The 20,912-nt window shown below is 43.8% G+C and overlaps 1 protein-coding gene across 1 annotated transcript in view; it reads right to left on the bottom strand.

The window, feature by feature from the left end:
- Positions 1-20,912, bottom strand: part of LOC147884852 (cilia- and flagella-associated protein 70-like) — a 55,722-nt gene that overhangs the window by 25,429 nt on the left and 9,381 nt on the right. Inside the window, exons 2-5 of the mRNA XM_087397711.1 lie at positions 17,494-17,719; positions 17,139-17,240; positions 10,655-10,759; positions 10,139-10,339 (exon numbers count right to left, since the gene is read on the bottom strand). Of these exons, the coding sequence (XP_087253837.1) occupies positions 10,139-10,339; positions 10,655-10,759; positions 17,139-17,240; positions 17,494-17,719 (634 nt within the window). The remainder of the gene's footprint in view (positions 1-10,138; positions 10,340-10,654; positions 10,760-17,138; positions 17,241-17,493; positions 17,720-20,912) is intronic.

The raw sequence follows: 20,912 nt of genomic DNA, 5'->3' as shown, positions 1-20,912 counted from the left end.
AAGAAGCAGAACATCTGTGACAAAGTGCAGGAGCAATGTGTCAATGAGCCAATAGCTGTCCAAATGGAAACACTCCCAAAAAAACTCGCCAAAAGAAAACCTGTTGCCGAAGCGGTACTTTATAGGCCCAAAGCTGCTGTAATCTTTTCCTCTACTACTTGGCTGGGCGATGCATTCGCCAAACAAAATCACCTCTCTCTGAAACCCAAGGTTAAGGCAAAAGGATTTTATACAGTGCAGACACAAAAATCTGAGATGGCCTCAAAGGACAAGAAGAGGACCTTGGAGAAGTCAAAGTCCAATCTTCCAGCCGGCCCTGGAGTTCCAAAGGAGGAATCGAAACAAAAGGCGAAAGCATAGAAGTATTTGTTGCCACAAAGGACGATAATGAGAGTCCAATCCATATCTGGTGGCTGCCAGAGAAAAAGGGAGCACAGTACCAACATCATCAATAACATCAGCAACTGAAGTGATGCCTTTAAATGAGACAAAGTAGGAATGTCGAGGTTCCTGTAAAGCCAAGGGAGGTTGAAAGACTTTCGACCAGTGAATGCTTTCAGCTCTCTCTCTCTCTCTCTCTCACACACACACACACTTTTTTAGTGAAAACTTTGATTGATTATATTACAAGAATAGTCACCTAAAAAAAGAGGCGCTAGAAAATACATCAATTGAAGATCTCAGTATAAGCCAAATATACATCCTGATCTATTTAGCGAGTCAGGAGGAGTGGTCATGGAAGCCGAAGGGCAAGCACGTGCAAAATGACCAACCTGCCGGCACCGATAACATGTTGTAGGAAAAGAGGCAAAATGCAGCCTGATGCACATCGGATGAGCAAATCCTCAAGATCAAGAGTAGAGGGTAGAGGCTGCATCACATCCCATAAAATACAAAGGCAAACATCCCGAGTAACCTGCAAAAACCTGTCTCGGAACATGTAGAGGCCTCCCCAAAAAAGTTGCCAGAGTAGGAAGATGCTAAAGAAGAGACAGAGGCAACGCTTTGAGGGTAATCCAGACCGGATAGTGAGTCAGAAGAGAGGCAGACGGATCAAAAAGAGGATCCCAGGGCATCACATAAGCAAAGAAACCAGCCCCATGAATACCAGCACGACTGACAAGTCGCTCCACCACATCAGTCGAAGATCAGTGGGCATAATAAAAACCTTTGCCCAGAAAGACAAAGGAGGAAAGGCAATCCTGACCCACTGCAACTTCAGCCCAACGACGAAGTTGAGCTGCAGATAAAATCTTGCCCATAAAGTAGAGACAGACCCCAAACTGCTGAGCCTATCGAAGACTAAAAACAGAAGGGAAGAGTCCAAAGAACAAACAAGCGGTGAACCCGATGAAGGAACATCTGTGACAGAAGCAAAACACATATGGCGAAGAAGGTCCAGTTGAAGGGAAGACGAAGGACCATCCGCGATATCCAGCTTTGCTGATTTAACCAAGGTGAAAGGAGGCAAACCACCACGCTTCCGCCGAAAGAAGACACGTGTAGGAGGAGCAAAGGCAAAAAGGGGGGCTGAAGCAGAGAAAACGAAAGAGCCATCTGTCAGAGCAGCAGGAAGAGACATAAGGAAAAGACTGTACAAAACCCGGCGTGAGTAGAGCAAAAGGCTGCAGAGACAGAGGGGAAGACGAAATCGGTATGGAATCTAGCTGTACGGACATAGGGGCAAGTACAAAAGAATGAAAACGGACGGGTAAAGGAACCTGTACGGAGGGGGGAGCCTGTATGGACGACCGTACAGCAGGTACGGCTTGCACAGGGGCAAAGGAAGGGGCAAGTAAGAAAGGTACGGATGGGGATGGGCTGTGCAGAGGCTGCTGTGTAGAGGGTATGGGCAGCAGCGGGTCTAGAACATGTGCAGACGGAAGATGTACGGGGGCTGACAGATGGGGTACGGATGTAGGCGCAGCAGCAGTAGCAAGCTGCGTGTAAGGTACATGGACGAGTGAGAGAGGGGCTGAGTTCGGCATCGTTCGTCTACCACACACCACACACACACTACCAAGGAAACACACTTTTTTTTTAATAGTGAAATCTTGTATTTCTATGTGGGAGACCTCAAAAAGAGGTAAAAACCCACCAAATAAGTACAAGAATTTTTTTTTACAAGTAACGCCTCAGAGCAAAAGTCATGAGGCAGCCAAGTAAAAAGTTACATATCAAGCTAGAGGAGGATCAAACACAGCATCCTCCAGCTTCAAATTATTGCTCTGTAAAAACTGATGCAGTGATGAAACCACACCATCAATAAAAACCAGCTGTTTTTTGCCCTTGTGATTCTTCTTGATATAGGCTGGTACCTGAAATTTCTGAATCACAGGGTCAAAAACATGTTGTAACACGGGATGAAAAGATTCCAGTAAAAAAGGCACTTCTGCAACCCGAACAGAAGAAGACTCTGGCACACGCATCAGAGGCAAAGGAGCTAGATCAACATCTGTATCCTCCGACGAAAGAGCTGCATCTGATAAAGCAGGACTCAAGGCACTTCTGCATCCCGAACAGAAGAAGACTCTGGCACATGCATCAGAGGCAAAGGAGCTAGATCAACATCTGTATCCTCCGACAAAAGAGCTGCATCTGATAAAGCAGGACTCAGCATTTCACTTCGAGGATCAACTTGAGAAAGAGCATGTGCACCATCCTGTATGATCCCCTCTGCAAGGGGCACATCCATATCTAAAGGAAAAGGAGACTGATGATGCTCAACGGGAGTCGGATCCTGAACTTCTTCAGCAAGAGAAAGATTAACCTGTGATTTTTCTACCTTCCTCCAGTAATGCTTCGGAGCAGTAAAAGAAGGCTTATCCAGTAAAGCCTTAGCAGAAACCGGAGGAGAAGGAAGAGTAAACTTTACTGTTGAAGAAGAAGCAGGAGGACTGGTCATGGAAGCTGAAGGGCAAGCACGTGCAAAATGACCAACCTGCCAGCACCAATAACATGCTATAGGAAAAGAGGCAAAATGCAATCTGATGCGCATCGGATGAGCAAATCCCACATCAAGATCCAGAGTAGAGGGCACGGGCTGCATCATATCCCATAAAATACAAAGGTGAACATCCCGAGTAGCCTGCAAAAACTCCTGTCTCTACACATGTAGAGGCCTCCCCAAAAAAGCTGCCAGAGTAGGAAGATGCTGAAGAAGAGGTAGAGGCAACGCTTTGAGGGTAATCCAGACCGGACAGTGAGTCAAAAGAGAGGCAGACGGATCAAATAGTGGATCCCAAGGCATCACATAAGCAAAGAAACCAGCCCCATGAATACCAGCACGACTGACGAGCGCTCCGCCACATCAGTCTAAGAGCAGTGGGCATAATAAAAACCTTTGCCCAGAAAGACAAAGGAGAAAAGGCAATCCTGGCCCACTGCAACTTCAGCCCAACGACAAAGTTGAGCTGCACATAAAACCCTGCCCATAAAGTAGAGACAGACCCCAAACTACTGAGCCTGTCGAAGACCAGAAACCAGAAGGGCAGAGTCCAAAGAACAAACAAGTTGTGAACCCGATGAAGGAACATCTGTGATAGAAGCAAAACACATTTGGCGAAGAAGGTCCAGTTGAAGGGAAGACGAAGGACCATCCGCAATATCCAACTTTGCCGATTTAACCAAGGTGGAAGGAGGCAAACCAGCACGCTTCCGCCGAAAGAAGACACGTGCAGGAGGAGCAGAGGCAGAAGGGGGGGCTGAAGTAGAGAAAATGAAAGAGCCATCTACCGGAGCAGCAGGAAGAGGGGAGGAAGAGACATCAGAAAAAGACTCTACAAGACCTGGTGTGAGAAGAGCAAAAGGCTGCAGAGATAGAGGGGAAGACGAATTTGGTACGGAATCTGGCTGTACGGACATGGGAGCAGGTACAAAAGAAGGAAAAAGAACGGGTAAAGGAACCTGTATGGAGGGGGGAGCCTGTACAGACGACCGTATTTGATGTATCTAATTCCCAATTTCATGAGATTATATGCCCGAACAGGTTCCTGTAAAGCAAGTGGAATGTGAAAGATGGCACTCCAATGAATACTTTCTTTCCTCATTGAGTTTGTCCCCGAGCGATTATCAGGAGCCCATTTGACCTTGGAAAGTACTTGTTTCCAGTCAAGTATCAGAGCAGTAGAGAAAGGGCAGCTAGGAATCTTCCCTACAAATCTCCCAATGACAACCTCCCAATGATCAGTAGTCCAATGGCCATAAGCAGATGTCCTCATGTTGACACACATGGATGCTATCCAAGTCCATGGCTGTTGTTGACGGAAAAAAGTATGGAGCATAGTCGCCTTCCTTGCAAGTACATGATATCTGATATTGAGAACATTAAGTCCCCCATGCATCCTAGGAGAGCACACCATTTCCATCTTCATCAGTCTCAATGCTTTCACAGCAGTTTTTGTCCTCCATAACAGCTCCATAGCTTGAGACATAAAGGCTGAAATATCTCTAAAGGACCAATGTAGCAAAGGCAAAAAGAACTGAACATAGGACATTACAATAGACTGTACTATTCTGAGCTTGACATGAAGTGGCCAAGTAGAAATTTTCCAATATTCCAGTTTATGTTGGAGTCTTTGGAAGATCCATTTTAACTGCTGCTTCCTGGTGATATGCCATCCTATAGGATATCCCAAATACCTGACTACATCTTTGGAATGCACTACCTGACCTGGCCAGAGAATAGAATGCCAGTCACATTGTTTCAAGGGAAGCAATTTAGATTTGTCAAAGTTGACATGCAATCCCGCTGCTAATCCATACAATGATAATGTGGTCATAAGCATGTGAACTTCTGAGGGAGAGTTCTGTGGCATAAAGAAGGATTCATCAGCATATGCCTGTGCCAAAAAAGATGCAGCCCCAGGGATTTTAAGACCAGTCATCTGTCCTGTGTTTGTAAGATGATCAAGATACATCACGAGGGGATGGGTCGCAATGGCATAGAAGAGAGCACTAAGAGGGCAGCCCTGTCTAACTGATCTACCCAATGTCCATGACCGAGATAGATGACTCCCAAGAATGCACTGAGAGGTAGAGCCAGAATAAAGCCAATAAATTGCATTTGCTATCTTGGGACCAAAGCCCAACTTTGTCATGATTTGAGAGATAAAATCCCATTGAACAGTGTCAAATGCCTTAGTGATATCTACCTGCAATATGAGCACATCTTGATGCGAGTACTTAGCATATTCAATTGCAGTCAATGCATTGGAAATATTGTCATGGATTTGTCTTTGCGGCACAAACCCATACTGATGAGGATGAAGGCCCGCATTCAGTATCCCATGAAGCCTATACACAATCATTTTGGGAATGAGTTTGTAAACTACACGCATCAAAGTAATAGGCCTCCAATCTAACATATGGTCACACAGATGTTTTTTGGGCACAAGTTTGATTATGCCATGCTTCCAAAGGTGCGCAAGTGATTTTCTTGCCAGGCAACATTGATCATTTGTAAGAGAACATCTTTCAAATCATCCCAAAAGGAAATATAAAATTCCACCGTAAGACCATCCCAACCAGGGGACTTGTATTTGTCGAGGTGGGACAATGCATTATCAAGTTCTGTGTCAGTAAAAGGTCTCTCGAATGTAAGAGCATCATCCATTTCCACTATCTCAGAAACATATTGAAGAAATTCAGTCCTCGCATCAGTCATTTGATTTGATGGGGAGCCACGGGTAGAGAACAATTTCTGGAAGTAATTTTGGCATTCATCTTGGAGATCACAGAAAGACTGCGTCCAAGAGCCATCTAGCTTCCTTACCCTTAGACATGAGTTTTTCTTTCGAGTAGCATGCAGTCCCTGGAAGAAGGCTTTTGATGAGCAGCCCTTATCCATGAGGGGCTTCATTCTTGCTCTAATCTGCCATTTGTGCAATTTCCTCTGATCATTATCAATCAGTTTGATCCGAGCATGTGAAAGGGAATCATTTTCTGATTCAGAGAGAGGCCTTAAATGTGAAAATTCAGTCAATTGTTGTGCTGTCCTTTTTGCCCATTTGACCTCATTCCTCCATGTAGCCATGTGCTAGTTTCCATACTCCCTAATGACATTCTGTATACGAGAGACAAAACTGTCCCAAGCATAATTCATGTCCTCCTGGGCATGCAAAGACAAGGGATGAATTGCAACTCTGATCATTTGCTGGAAATATTGATGTCGGAAATAAGCCTGATTAACATGCAGTAATCTGCTGGAAAGAGTCGGCAAATCATCCAGTGGCATACCAAGTTGCAAATTTATCCATAATGGGGCATGATCTGACAAGCCCAACGAGAAATCTATGAGGAGATGAGGGCTAAAATCTGCATATTGTTGTGGATAAAACAAATACCATCTATCAAGCCTTGCCCAGTATGTAGTAAATGCATTATGATGAAAAGTATATCCAGGCACTGACCCCTGGAGAAGCAGCCATAAATTTTCAACCTGCACAGAAAGAAGCATGTTATCCCATTTTTGTCTTTCCGATGATAGCATATGAGATCTTGAAGTGGTGTTATCTCTCGGCAGAGGGGAATTATTAAAATCTCCACAGATAAATGCATTAGATCTCCATGGATATTTGCTTAAAGAATCCCATAAAAAAGCCCTCATGGCAGAGGTCTGGGAGGCATAGACTGATGCAAACTCAAGAATATCACCATTGACATTACATTGTATGACCATCCATAGGCCACTGCTGTCATTGAATGCTAACTGAGGCTCCAGCTCATGTCTAACCATTATGCATACACCTGAGTAGGTAGTGGTACCAGCATAATATATATCATAGCCGCCAAAGTAATCATGATGACCAGCCTTAGAGTGTTGATTATGCTCGTGCAAACAAACAATATATGTACATAATTCCAGAAAAGCCTCCACTTTGAGACATTGCAGAGGCTCTGTACATTGTATGTAAAGCACTTAAGTGTTTGATGCATGAAAGAGATATATACAGAAAAGTATAAGTATGAAACAAGATATCAGAGAGGCAAAGCCTCTGCCTGCATGGGCTGCATGCCTTCATGATCCATGAAAGATATAGCATTCTCCCCTTCTTCAGAATCACATATGGGGATCCCTTCTTCAAAACCCCCACCCAATTTTGAAGGACAGGAGCTGAAGTGGAAGCCTGTCCTGGTGAGGGAGAAGAAGCATCCCATTGACGAGATTGAAAGGGGCGTTGCTTCAATACAACCACCTCCTTAGGCTGTTGAAAACCATCCCGATCTGTTCCCACAGATTCCTTCATCTTCTCTTTTTCTTTTTCTTTTCCTTTTCCAGCAAGTGATTGCACCTGATTAATTGGTTTAGCATTCTTTGCTCCATTTCGATTTGCTGCCTTAGCTTGCAAATTCTCATTCTTTTCCCGTGTCTGGGGCGGCAAGGCATTAGGAGGGGGTTGATGCAGAACCATTGGGCATTCAAAGGCTAGATGCCCAAACTTGTGGCAGGCAAAGCAAGCTCCTACAAACACACCCCATTTCAAGTCAAAATACTTTTTCCCCAATTGCACACCCTCAACTTCCACTGCAATAGAAGGAGGGGTAGTTGTGTCAGTGTCCCAGAGGATGCACACACACACACACACATACACACACACACACAAGTCGCAAGATGGCATAGAGAGGGGATAAAATGGCTTGAAATATGGGGTATAACAGTCGCGATATCTCAAAAGATACATGTGAAATTAGGGAGATAGTGACACAGAAAATGCTACAGAAATTATGGCCAAACCAAGGACAAAATGCAGTTCTACAACCAGGAAATTAACCCATTGGATAGCTATGGCATGTAGAAATACCTCGGGAAGACATATGAATTTCAAAAGGCATCTAACCTGCAAAATCAGGACCAGTTCACATGATCTAGAGCTGGAGAGGGGTAGGTGGGCAAGACCCAGGATCCCCAGAGAAGAAAGGACCTGCAAAATCTGGCCCACAAGGGAGATGGAAAATGAGCAGCATGTACTTCTGAGATGTAGAGCATACACACACATCAGAGAGGACCTGGGACAGCAGAAATAATCTGAAATATCTGCTGGAGCAGCCAGCCACAAAGCTAGAAAGCTACTTAAAAAAGGTTTTGGAACACCACCAAGGTACTAGGACTAGCGCACAAGCTAGCCCAACAGGTACTCACTGCATAATAAGTGTGTAATATTTCTTTCACTGGATGTAAGGGATCCCTATTAGTTAATAGTCATCGCCAGTCCCATATATCCTGAAGGATCTCACGCGGACTTTAATACAATCATATTATATCATATCATCTCTCTCTCTCTCTCTCTCTCTCTCTCTCTCTCTTAGGGGGAAGATTGAAGAATGAATCCCTTTCGGGGGAGGCTGGGTGTTCAGGATGGGTCTCATCTAACTGCTTATCCTGTGGGGAGAGTCGTATTCAATTCTTTGCTGTCCTCTTGACACTCTTCTTGCCTTTCACTCTAGTCCAAACCCCGTGGGATGGAGCAACCCACAGGGTTTGTGACCAAGGGGACTGTGGCTCATGGCTAGGGGAAGGACAGACCCTATCCCCTATTTCATCCTGCTGATTACCCGGATGGGTGGCCCATGAGCAAAGACATGTCCAAAATGGGTGTCAAAGACCTAGAGGTTGGCGGGAAACAGCCCCATGATGTCCTGACAGAGAGGTTTGTGACCAAGGGGACTGTGGCTCATGGCTAGGGGAAGGACAGACCCTATCCCCCCTCTCATCCTGCTGATTACCTGGATGGGTGGCCCATGAGCAAAGACAGGTCCAAAATGGGTGTCAAAGACCTAGAGGTTGGCGGGAAACAGCCACATGATGTCCTGACAGAGAGGGACGTGGAGCACAAGAGAGGGTGGGCAGGAAGGAAGGCCCTCGAAATGGCCGGGAAGGGGAAGGGGTGGAGCAATCTAGGAGGAGGAACAGGGCGAAGCACAGATCTCTGCTGCATGCATCAAAGTCATCCACTTACCAGTTGGACAAAAGACTTTAGTTGGACACAAGAGACATACTCTGCCATGACTTGGAAAGATTTGGCTCATTCTCCTCCTCTCCAACTCTAGCTGACTACAATTATCTATACCGCAAAATGATTAATAGACATTGTGAGAAACATTGAGCACACTATGAGCAAACCAATGCAAACGATGAGAAGGGGGAAACCAAGCCTGAAGTTATGTAATAGAAGGATGTGAGGCAGAAGTACAGAACAGGATGGGATAGTCATAGGAAGGAGAGAGATGATGATGATCCACTGTAGAGATTCAATATGAACTATGGGTCCAGAAGTAGCATTACAACAATAAGCAAAAAATAACATATATTGACCAGGGATTGAGTGCTCATTTCTGAAGTTTTGCATTGGTCAAAGGATCCAGATTGCTGTGTCAAGGTGAAGGACAGCCAAGATTGGTCAAAGTGCGCTGAGAACAAGGGACCAATTGACTAGTACTCGGCTTGCAAGCCTATTGCCCTCCCAGCCAACCAAATAGTCTGATTGGGAACAACCTGATGGGTGGCCCCATAGGTGCTCCACGTGGAGCCTTGGATGCATCATAGAATGAGCCCAATTGAGAACCTGAAGTGTGGTATTTTCTCCCCAAAATTTTATATCCTATGTCCCTTCTACCTCTTCATTTCGGGACTCAGAAGTGTGGGCACCTACTGGCTAACTGACGGAGTATCGATTTCCAACAAAAACAGTCCCCTGGAAGCCTTGTGCTTTTTTACAGGATGAGGACAAAAGATCTCTTCTAAGCTCTCAGAGCTGGTCCTTTGGAGCAAGAGAGAGTTGGAATTCTAGCAGGAAATTCTGAAGGGTCTTCCCTTTTCTTTTGGCAATGAATCCAGGTTTTAAATAAGGTAAGCTTTCATCAAAACCTTAAGATCTATCATGTTTATCATCTAATTAAGGAAAATGCAAAAATCTCCATAGTGGCAGAAAGACAGGAAGTTTGTCTTTTTCCCTGGGTTAGTTGTAGTTAAGCACAAGTGACCATGCTGGTAGGGTGAAAATTATGGCAACACTAGTACAATTTGCCTCAATTCCTTGTTTACATGTACTGCAGCAACAGAAAGAAGAAATACACTCATCTTTCAAACAACAAATATAAAGATCCCTTTTCGACGACAGTGATAACATTGAGTTTCTACCTGGCCTATGAGTACCCAAACAAGGAACTCTTCTTGTGGGTGCAGCTCAACTACATGTCGCAGAAGTGTTTCGGATTGAAGAAACAAAGATCTATGCCACAATAAACAGGACAATGCCAGCAGGCTCAGTACATGATCCTGATGTAAGTTAATTGATTCTCGGAAACACTCCTCTGCTTTGCCATGGTCTTTTTGCTTCCCCTGCAATAGATCATCTGGCAACTCAGATATGACAGCTGATCTATTTTTTTTCCTTGATTATACAATGTTACATCATAAAATGTCATAAAATCATAAAAACTTTATGTCATCATCACAATGTAAGTCCACAGTAAAAAGGCCGATATGAGGATGCTTTGTGGGGAAACCAGTATCAGCTGTTGAATTGCCACTTTGTTGTTCAGCAACATCCCCTGAATAGCTTTGTGCTGATTTAATGATAGGGTGCAGGGAAATTCATTTCTTTGCCAAGGCATCAAAAGAAGCGAGTCTATTATTTGGATTCCTGTATCATACCCTCATGCAAAAGAGACCATACTCAAACCAGACATCTGGATTGGTCGTGCCCTCCAAAATCCTTTCTTCATAACATTTGTTTGCAGATCGATAATCACCATCAGCCTGGCTACCAAATAAAACTTGTGTTAGAAAGATTAAAAAAATGATCCATTGCTTCTTTTATGAATCCTCCACACGTCACCTTTACAAACAGCACAGGAAAAACCCTTGCACCTTAACCTTGAACAACAACATTAAGAAGTCACACACTCAGCCCCTCCTATTCAGCATGCCACCCTGGATGCAAACAACCCATTTTCTTCTGCCAAGTTTATTGAAACTGATTTCTACAACAGACCAGCAAGTCATTTTTCAAAGCCATGCTGCCACACTAAGACTAAACAAAGCAGATCCCTTCGCTCGGAATGAGGGAACTTAATTTCCCATGCTACTCATCAAGGATAGTGAAACCCCCTTCTTTTGGGTATAAGGTCCACTTGCTGGTTGGGGATCACAAACTGTAAAGTTGTATTGAGTTGCACCCTTCAAGAAAGGGAAACGTGTCATAGCAAATCAGCCCCACCCCACACCCCCCCGAAATGTCATTCCAGGCAAAGCCCTTGCTGGGACAAGAAATTTCAAGAAACAAGACAATTCCACATATAATCATTTTACAAGATCTCTCAATTAAGACAGTAAGAAGATTGCAGGTTGCAAACTCATAATTGAGAAATTAGATATCTCAATTAAGAAAATAACAAAGTTCCTAATAGAGTAATTTCTGTTACTTCTCTGCCGGCTATACCATATCTTCTATAAAGTCGTTTTTGTAAATTACTATGCCCTTCCCTCAATCTGATTGATCCATTTTGCTTACCTCCTCTTTGTCCAAGCATTACCACACCACCGGGCCAACGGATAGACTCAAATAGACATGTCTATTGTGAAATGAAGGTGCCCTTAAATATAATTTGTGAATGCATTCCATAGCTCTATATAAGGGACATTAGATCCTATGCCACATGGAGTTCACCTTTACAATCCTCCCAAACATCCTTTTAGCACTACATCCCTACACAATTTCTCCACCACTAAACCATTTTCTAAAGGGAAGAGGGAACATGCCTCAAGTTGTAGCATAGATCCATGAAAAGTTGCACGTCTCAAATCAAACCACCTAAATGCATTAAATATATAAAGAATCATGAGTATCTCCTGACCATGGTCAACATGTAATGGTCATTATGAATGTAACAATGGGCTTATCAAGCCCCCTTGCTCTAGCCATCCGTACAATTTGATCAGAAAAAGGTTTTTGTATTATGTATTAAAAGACTCTGTACAAAGAATGTATGCAACTAACACCCATTGAGTTGCCTTAGAGGATCAAGACAAGTCTCTTTCCTCTAACCACCATTCCCTACAAAGCACCCTATAATCTAACTCCTGAAATGTGACATCATACTCCGATTGGAAATACCCATCATGACTCCATAAATCCTCTAAAAAAGTCCACACATGAACATTAAAATGGCCACCCCATTTTGACATAGGCAAGAAGAAATGCGGATTACAAAAGCCTGACAATTTGCATGTTGGAAGTAGCTCCACGTGCTCCATGTCTTTCTTGCATGCCATGAACAACAGATTTGCTACATAGACAACAAGTTATAGGAAGACAACCATATTGCCCAGGTAGCAACTTCCTTTTAAACATTGGACACCATGCACACTATTTCCCCAATGGATTTTTCGTAAAAAGGCCTAGCATACTTTGCACAGCCAATGAAATATTACGACTGAAGATGGACACATGATCTTCTTCATGGGCGACTTTACAATAAGACGATGCAAGTCAATGAGCAGGATTGGAGCACTGTGTTCTTAGGGAAATGGAGAGACTAGAGCACAGAAGGATGCATCTACTATACCATCAACATTTATCCTCACTAGCACAATCTTGGAGAAGCTAAGGTAGTCAAATCAACTACTTGAGCTGCTTTGCCCTAATAAGTAACACAAAAGTAATGGAAGGATTGCATGACCAGAGCATTCTCAAAAAGTTGTATAATTCTCGCCTTGGAGCCAAGAAATTCAAAGCTAGAACAGAATGACCCCCACCGCGTTGTCGAGGCAATACAAATGAAACATTTTAGCTTGAGGAAATTCAAGGATAACAATTACCTAAGCTGGATAATGGTAGCAAGGTCAAACCATATAACCCAAGCTATCAACACATGGGAAATGGCAATCAGTCATTAGGCGACTTGTGCACAAATTTCTTTCGATAGAATTGGATGGCACAAGAGACACCAACGCTAGAGTGGGCTTGGCGAAGAGTGATCTCAACTCATTCCAAGGAGGATTATGATCATTGACCCAAAGAAGCAAAGTCGAGCCTTTTTGGGAAACCTTATTGTATGAGGCCTCACACAAGATCTGGAGCAATGGAAGCTCCTCTTACAATAGGACTTTGTCGAAAGGTTTTGAAGCTGGGTTGATATTGGATGGATAGGGAGATCTTTCCAGGTCAAACTTGTCAAAGGTTGACATATATGATATAAATAACTTTAAAATCTATTATGCCATTTTATCTTACCAATAAATCTTCCCAATCGCTTCAGATTGTTGGGTGCAAAGGCATTTTGAATGGCCCCAGCCTTTCAAGAATGTGTTTGAGATGTTTTGACTTCTTACCAAATAAACTAAAGTCGTCCAAGAAGACTCTCATAAAACTAGCCAAGAATGGGACAAATACCTGCTGAATCCATTTCTGAAAAGTTCGTGCATTCTTGAGACCAAAGTCATGACATTGCTGGCAAAGAGTCCCCATTCAATTATGAATGCCAATTTTTTTTGTCTCCGGGAACCATCAAAATCTGATTTTTTCCATTGAATCCGTCAAGAAAGCTATATATATCATGACCACCTACATCATCAAGCATAGTGACAATATGGGAGTGGAAAAGGATATGTGATTGTAGCTGCATTTATTTTTCTGCAGTCAACACGTATTTGCCAGGCATGACAAGGGAGAGGAGAGGCAGAAGACAAAAGGTGAGGGGGTGATGTGAAGCACACCGAGGCAAAAGGGAGCTGAGGTGGGAGGCAAAAGGGGAAGGGGGGGGAGGGGCAAGGGCCGAGAGGAGGGAAAGAGGGGGAGCTAATGTTAGAGGACAAAACGAGAGGCAGGAGGAGCTAATGGGAGCAACAGGGAGACCCGCTCATTTCTCCCAAGAGGGTTCTTCTTTTTGCACTATTCAAGATCTAAGTCTGCGTCCATCTTGTTAGAAATCAACCAATAGAGGGTACGCACAGTAGAAGACTGATAGAATAGCCCGGGAGCTCACACAATGTGTGTGATGTGTGGTGTGTGGAATCACAAACTTCTTAACTTCATGTGCTTCACACGGATGTATTGTGCAGACTAGCAAATAGACAATGAACCATGCCAGATATAGAATCCACCAAAAGAATATATTTCCGTCCAAAACTATGGACACAATACAAAAGGTAGAATCCAGAGTCCCACCAGAATGTGGTCCGCTGATCTTACCAAAAAGGTCTTCTACTATATACACTGGTACCTCTAGATCTCTGAGCCCGCATGCTCCACCTCGTGGGTATGTAGACTTGCGTCGAAGACCTCAGCACCTTGCTGCCCTAGAAGACAGCCTAGGCTCCAGTCCTAGATGAGCTCAGCCTGCAGCACCTCTGGGACTCCTCTGCCTCCTGGATGTAGGCCTGAGGGTGAGTCTTATGCTGCTCCTGCTGCTCCCCAAACTGCTGGCTTGCTGGATGTATTTAGTGAGGCCAAGGGCCTCCTTTTATAGTGTATTCCTGCCGCTAATCTGGCTGACTCAGCCTCTTCCCCTACCAACCCCACCAGGCCCTAATTCTTGGGCTGTGGGCACATCTTTTGGGGCTGTGTGCCAGGCCATGTGGCCGACCTGCTCCTTGCCTCGCCACTGACCTGTGGGGCTATAAAATCAGGGTCTACTGGCCCATTCTTTCATGCATGGCCCAGCCCTCATGACCAGCCCACAAACAGGCCTGGTTGGCTGGCTATAACCACCAGCCCAACCAACCTGTCCAGTCAGGCTAACATGTGCTGCTGCATGCCCTGCCATCATTGCACCACTTGCAGGCCCTGTTGCAGGCCATACACCTGCCCACCATCTGCTGCACCTTTCTTCTGGTTCACACCTCACCTTGTTGTGCTGCTCCAGATCTGCATTTGCTAGGCCAGATCAATGCCACAAGTGCATTGCCATCTGCACTATCCGTTAGCTTTATCTGATGCAGCCACCATGACTCCTCTAGGTATTTTTCTTTTCTTTGTCTGAGCATATGCCCTAGGTCTCACTCCCCCACACACTCCTCATTTGGGCGCTTACAGATGGGGAGGTGACCTTTCCAACACATCTCTCTTCTTCTTGCACTATTCAAGATCTAAGTCTGTGCCCATCTTGTTAGAAATCAACCAACAAAGGGTACGTACAGCAGAAGATTGATAGAATATCCCAGGATCTCACATAGTGTGTGTGGTGTGTGGAATCACAAACTTCTTAACTTCATGTGCTTCACACAGATGTATTGTGCAGACTAGCAAATAGACAATGAGCCATGCCAGATATAGAATCCACCAAAAGAATATATTTCCGTCCAAAACTATGGAAACAATACAAAAGATAGATCCAGAGTCCCACCAAGATGTCCTCTGATCTTACCAAAAAGATCTTCTATTGGCAATATATTTTCCGCTCTGCAGGGAGTGTTGGTTGTAGAAATCAACCACCAGTGTTTTCCAATATGCCTCCCATCTAAAAGTGAGGCTATCATCCCCCAAGTAAACACCCCTCAACCATGCAATAATCATGAGTGAGCACCGCCTCCTAATGTTATGAAACTGGATTGAGAACGGAGTTGGAAAGGTCACTTCCCTATCTGTAAGCCCCCAAATGAGGAGAGCATGGAGGAAGGAGACCTAGGGCAAGAACTGCCCAAAGAAAAGAGAATTGTGGGGCTGCCACATGGGCAGCAAATAGGATGCCATGTGGGCAGCACACCTCACAGAATAACTAGCAGTGGAAGGCTCCATGGTGGGCAGATCTGGCAAAGAAAGGTCCAGAGGATGTTCGCAGAAGGAGTGGACCTAAAGTGGCATCAACATATGCGCAGCATGTCAGGGCAGGACCGGCGTGGGACATGGGCCAGGAGGCGCTGATGGATGGTGACACATGGCGTGGTGCTGCAGCAAGTAAAGCGCCTGCCTATGGACAGGTTTGTGGGCAGATCTATTGCCTGCAACAAGCTTGGCAGGAGGGCAGGTATGCGGGGCACCCAGGTGGCCAGGTGGAGCAGCAAATGAGCTACAGAGGGGCTGGGCCCTGGGCCAGAAAAAGGCCCTTATATAGGGCTGGGAAGGCAGCCAACCAGCCGACCATCTGGTTGGTTGGTTAGGGCTGCAACCAACCAGGCCAGTCGGCCCATTTAGGGCTGGCCGGTATGTCAATTTGAAGGGGGGATTTGACCCTATAAAAGGAGGTCCTTATGGCCTCATTTTGCATTCAGCAGTTCAGCAAGCAGAAGAGCAGAAAGGAGCAGCAAGTGCCTCATCCTTGGGCCTACATCTAGGAGGCAAAGGAGGGCCAGAAGTGCTGCAGACTTAGCTCACTTGGGGCTGAATCCTAGGCTGTCTACCAGGGCAGTAAGGTGTTGAGATCACGGATGGAGATTCTCCATAAGCTCAAGGTGGAGCATGCGGGCTCAGAGATCTAGAGGTACCACGCAGATAGTAGGAGAACCTTTTTGGTAAGATCAGAGGACCACGATTTGGTGGAATCTTTTGTATTGTGTCCATAGCTTTGGGGTGGAAATATATTGTTTTGGTGGATCCTATATCTGGCTTGGATCACTGTCTATTTGCTAGTCTGCACAACACATGTATATGTCTGCATGTTTCCCACAAAATACTATGCTCACTTAAAGTAAACAACTGTTTTGATGGTTTGAGAAAAAAATATCAAACAAGGGATGGCAAGAGAGGAAAAATGAATCCACAATCCTCAACAGCTGCTGTCACTTAACCTAGAGGCCACATGTTAGAAATATCCCTGTCAGTCTCTAAAGAGTGGCAAGCAAGACTGGGCAATCAAGATTGGCAATCACTGTCATATGTATTCAATCAAAGGATCTTTTCTGCAAAAATGAGAAAAGAAAAAAGGCAAGGGAGAAAGAGGAGAAAGAAAGCACACAGATAGAAAGGACAGGGAAGCCTAGGAGCATTAAAGCAACATGTGAGTAAGGGTGCAATAAATTTTCAAATGGGCATGAGTCTGGTGCTGCTTGTCATGAGTGAGTAGGAACAGCTATTATGTGATTTATTGATCATCGTGAAGTGTACATGCCTGCTATCTCTTGGCATTGATCGTGGCTCTTGATTTTCAGTTACAGAAAGGGAAACAGTTCATATTTAATAAACTTGTTTTGGTCTACTTACCTCATATTCATCTGCAAGCTGTCGTAAGCTTTCCAAAGTGTGGACTTTTTTAGAGACTCCTGTGTCCAGGGCATCTGAGCCATTTATAAACGATTCTCTTCTCTGCTATGTCACAGTATAAACAGCAATCGGTTAGTTATCCGACAGCTCTCTGCTTCACAAAATATAATACCTTTATGTGACACTTGTTTTCATTTATACAAGGGAACATGTTCCAGCTTTGGTGAGTATATTGAGAATATTCTCATTGGTAGAGTATATGGATAGTCCATGAAGAATCAACTGATCATAAAGATTACTCTATCGTAAGGAAAAAGACAAACTGGAATTTTGACACTTATAAAACTACAATTACCATCGAGTCAAGTTCCTTGATGGAATCTTGAATTACTCCCATAAGCTGTATATAGAGGGAATTATAGAAATCAAATTTCATTTTCTCAACTTCGTTTCCAAGCTTTAACTTCTCATTAGCTATCTTTAAAATTCTTCCTTTCATTTCCTCTTTTAGACTTTGCCATGTTCCAGTCTTATGCAGTTCATTTGACAGCAGTTTCCTCAACTTCTCCTTGTGGTCAGCCCTGGATTGGAAATTCAAAATGTCCTTGTCAAAAATATCTCAAGTTCAAGAAGAGAATTAAACATTTCTCATATTTATAACTTCTGGTTTTATGTAGCTAGATACATTACTTCTGTTAATGCCAAACCCCAAGAATGTCATGGCTTCTCTCCTGCTCTGTTTCCCTTTGCAGGTACTAGGGGCAGAGCACAACTGCAAATTTGAGGGCAATCAATTTCTGTTTACTTTCTTTGCAAAAGATAAGGGCCGAGCATACATACACATTTATCTACAAGAAAACTCAAGAGAAATATTTGTTGCAAGAGGTGTATGCCTCATTTTTGTGGAATAAGATATTTTCTAAGTGAAAGAAGCTTGGCTGTGTAGAAGTCAGAAAAAGAAAATCAAATGCACAAAAGAACTCCTTCCATGGTTGCAAAAGTCGCAACCATAGGGATCCCAAAAAAAAAGTGGTCTTGTCTTCATGAGATTCTTGTCTTCACAGTATTATATTCAGTGGCCAGTCTGCATATCATAAAATCTACCTTTGAGGTCATACAACCTGATTGTGATAAATACTGTAGTTTCTCTCATTGTTTTGCATATATTTATTTCTATAGCCATAGTGTGATATAGTCCTTAAGGCATGTCATGATACCAAGGGGCATTGGAAGAACTCTATAAGGAGAAATAAACAATGAAGCAGCCAGGACAGAGCTTGTTGCAGTGGAGAGTGTGAATCTCAGACATTCTTGACTAGAGGAGGACGTGCAGGAGGTGACCTCATGCATCTGGAGTGTTGAGGACTCCGCCCCACAAGTTGGTTGAGAACAATTGACTATGGAGATCATATATAGTAGTGCTCCATTCAAGATAAGGTATTGACCCTATAAAAAGGCTATAAATATATGATGTTGTGGAGGAAGTCAAGTTGCTTTTATCATTATTAGAGCTCACCCTCAGGGAAATGAGGCCAGACATGAGGAGTCTTCCTATCAGATTAGTCAATGCATTTTCAAAAAGCAGTCCTTACAATGGTCTGGATCATAAAGGACATTTGAGAGTACCTCTTTGTCACCTTGATAGGCAGCATCTGGGATGTTTCTAATCTCATTGTCTGAGTAAGTCTTGCATCATCCTTTTACTACTCTTGGAGATTGAGTGCTCGTATCGATTTGCATGTCTCATAGGCATCCTTCAAAATGCTCAATGACTTGAGGGCCATCTCCCAAATCTGGATGTGAGGGATCACTGAATCTTTTGTCATCCTTATAATCATCATGGAAAGCACACCAGCATCCTTGTCTTCCCAACCCTCAAACTCATCTGGATGTCCAGGTGTCACCTCATGGCCAATGATTTTCACATCCATCTAAGGTAGATTCGCTTGAGATGGAATCATAGTCATCGTATTCCAACAAGGATGTATCTTTAGATTCTTCCTCCTTCAGACCACCTTTTTCACCATCCTTTAAATTATACTTCACTTGTTTGTGTACGAACAAACTAGAGACAAGTTGTGAACACAAGTGAGCAAGAGTGCATACACAACAAAGCTCCAATAGAAATGTTCAAATAAAACAATACAAGTGCTTGGTATATATAGTACCCAAGTACTATTGGTCAACCATAGGGTTGACTTTATGCCTACAACACCATCCTTTGTAATCTCTTACAAATCCCCCCTCAAAGATATGGCTTAAAGTACCCTGGAAACATCTCAGGTGTACCCTGCAGTACCTAAAGTACCATGGTTGCACAAATTCATCCAGATGGATATGCAACCTATGGGAGTACATGAAAACAATGTCATTGTGAATCACTTCACAACCCCCCTTGACATTGTGAGAATGTCTCTGATCCCCAAGCCATGTTGATGTCGTAAGAAAAGATCTGTTGACAGGGCTTTGGTGAAGCTATCCGCTACATTGTCCTCAGATGGACAATAGATGAGATCAATGAAGCCATCAGAAATACAATCCCGTACATAATGATAATGATTTTCAATGTGTTTCATGCGAGCATGAAAGACAGGATTGTTGGCTATGGCAATGCAACTCTGGCTGTCACAGAAGATAAAGTTTGCTTCGCCATCATGTGCATGATGCAAGTCATGCAAAGCACATGATGCAAGTCATGCAAAAGCTTCCTTAACCACATTAACTCCGTAGTGGTTGAATTTGCAGCTTTGTACTCTGCTTCACTGGAGGAAAAAGAGACTCGCTCTTGCTTCTTACTGAGCCATGAGATACAAGCTGAACCCAATGAGAAGCAATAGCCAGTAGTGGACTGTATGTCGTCAATGTCCCTTGACTAATCTGAGTCGGTGAAACCACTCAGCTTTAGATCTCAATCTGAAGCATAATGCAAGCCAAGAGAGAGAGTGCCATGGACATATCTGAGAACCCTCTTTGCTGCATTCCAGTGTGTGATCGTGGGACAATGCATGAACTGGCTCAAAAGCCCTGTGGCGTAAGCAATATCAGGCCGTGTGTAGCATAGATATATCAAACTGCCAACCAACTGCCTGTACAAAGTGCCATCAAACTTTCAGCAACATCATGCCTACTCAGCTTGAGTCCCTTTTCCAATGGAGTAGCCACAGGCTTACAGTTCTCCATTTTAAATTTCTGCAACAACCCCTTCGAATACTTTGTCTGTGACATAGAGATCCCATCATGGGTCTGCCAAAACTCAATGCCAAGACAATAATGCAATAGGCCCAAATCTGTCATGTCAAAGTTGTGACATATAGCGGACTGCACTGCTGTAATTTGCTGCAAATCACTGCCAGTGAGTATGATGTCATCCACATATAGTACCAACATGACCAATTCTGATTTTTGCTGCAGAACAAACAGATTTGGCTCTGAATGAGTGTTTACGAAGCCCTGGGATAGCAAAAACTGATGTATCTTTTGATACCACACAGTGCTTGCTTCAGCCCATATAGAGCCTTCCTGAGCTTGCATACCTTGTGCTCTTGTCCTTTCACCTCAAAACCTTGGGGCTGATGTACATAGACCTCCTCTTTAAGATCTCCATTGAGGAAAGCGGTCTTGACATCCATCTGATACACTGACCAACCATAAAACGCAGCAAGAGAGATGACGGAACGAATGGTGGTCATCTTGGCCACTGAAGCAAAAGTCTCCTCATAATCAATCCCCTCATCTTGTGCATACCCCTTGGCAACCAAACAGGCTTTGTATTTC

The sequence above is a fragment of the Dipteris shenzhenensis genome, chromosome 26 (genome assembly GCF_047967505.1).
Source record: "Dipteris shenzhenensis isolate YYH24624 ecotype China chromosome 26, Dip_SZ_1.0, whole genome shotgun sequence".
Classification (NCBI taxonomy): domain Eukaryota; kingdom Viridiplantae; phylum Streptophyta; class Polypodiopsida; order Gleicheniales; family Dipteridaceae; genus Dipteris; species Dipteris shenzhenensis.
This window is presented reverse-complemented; position numbering and strand designations above follow the sequence as displayed.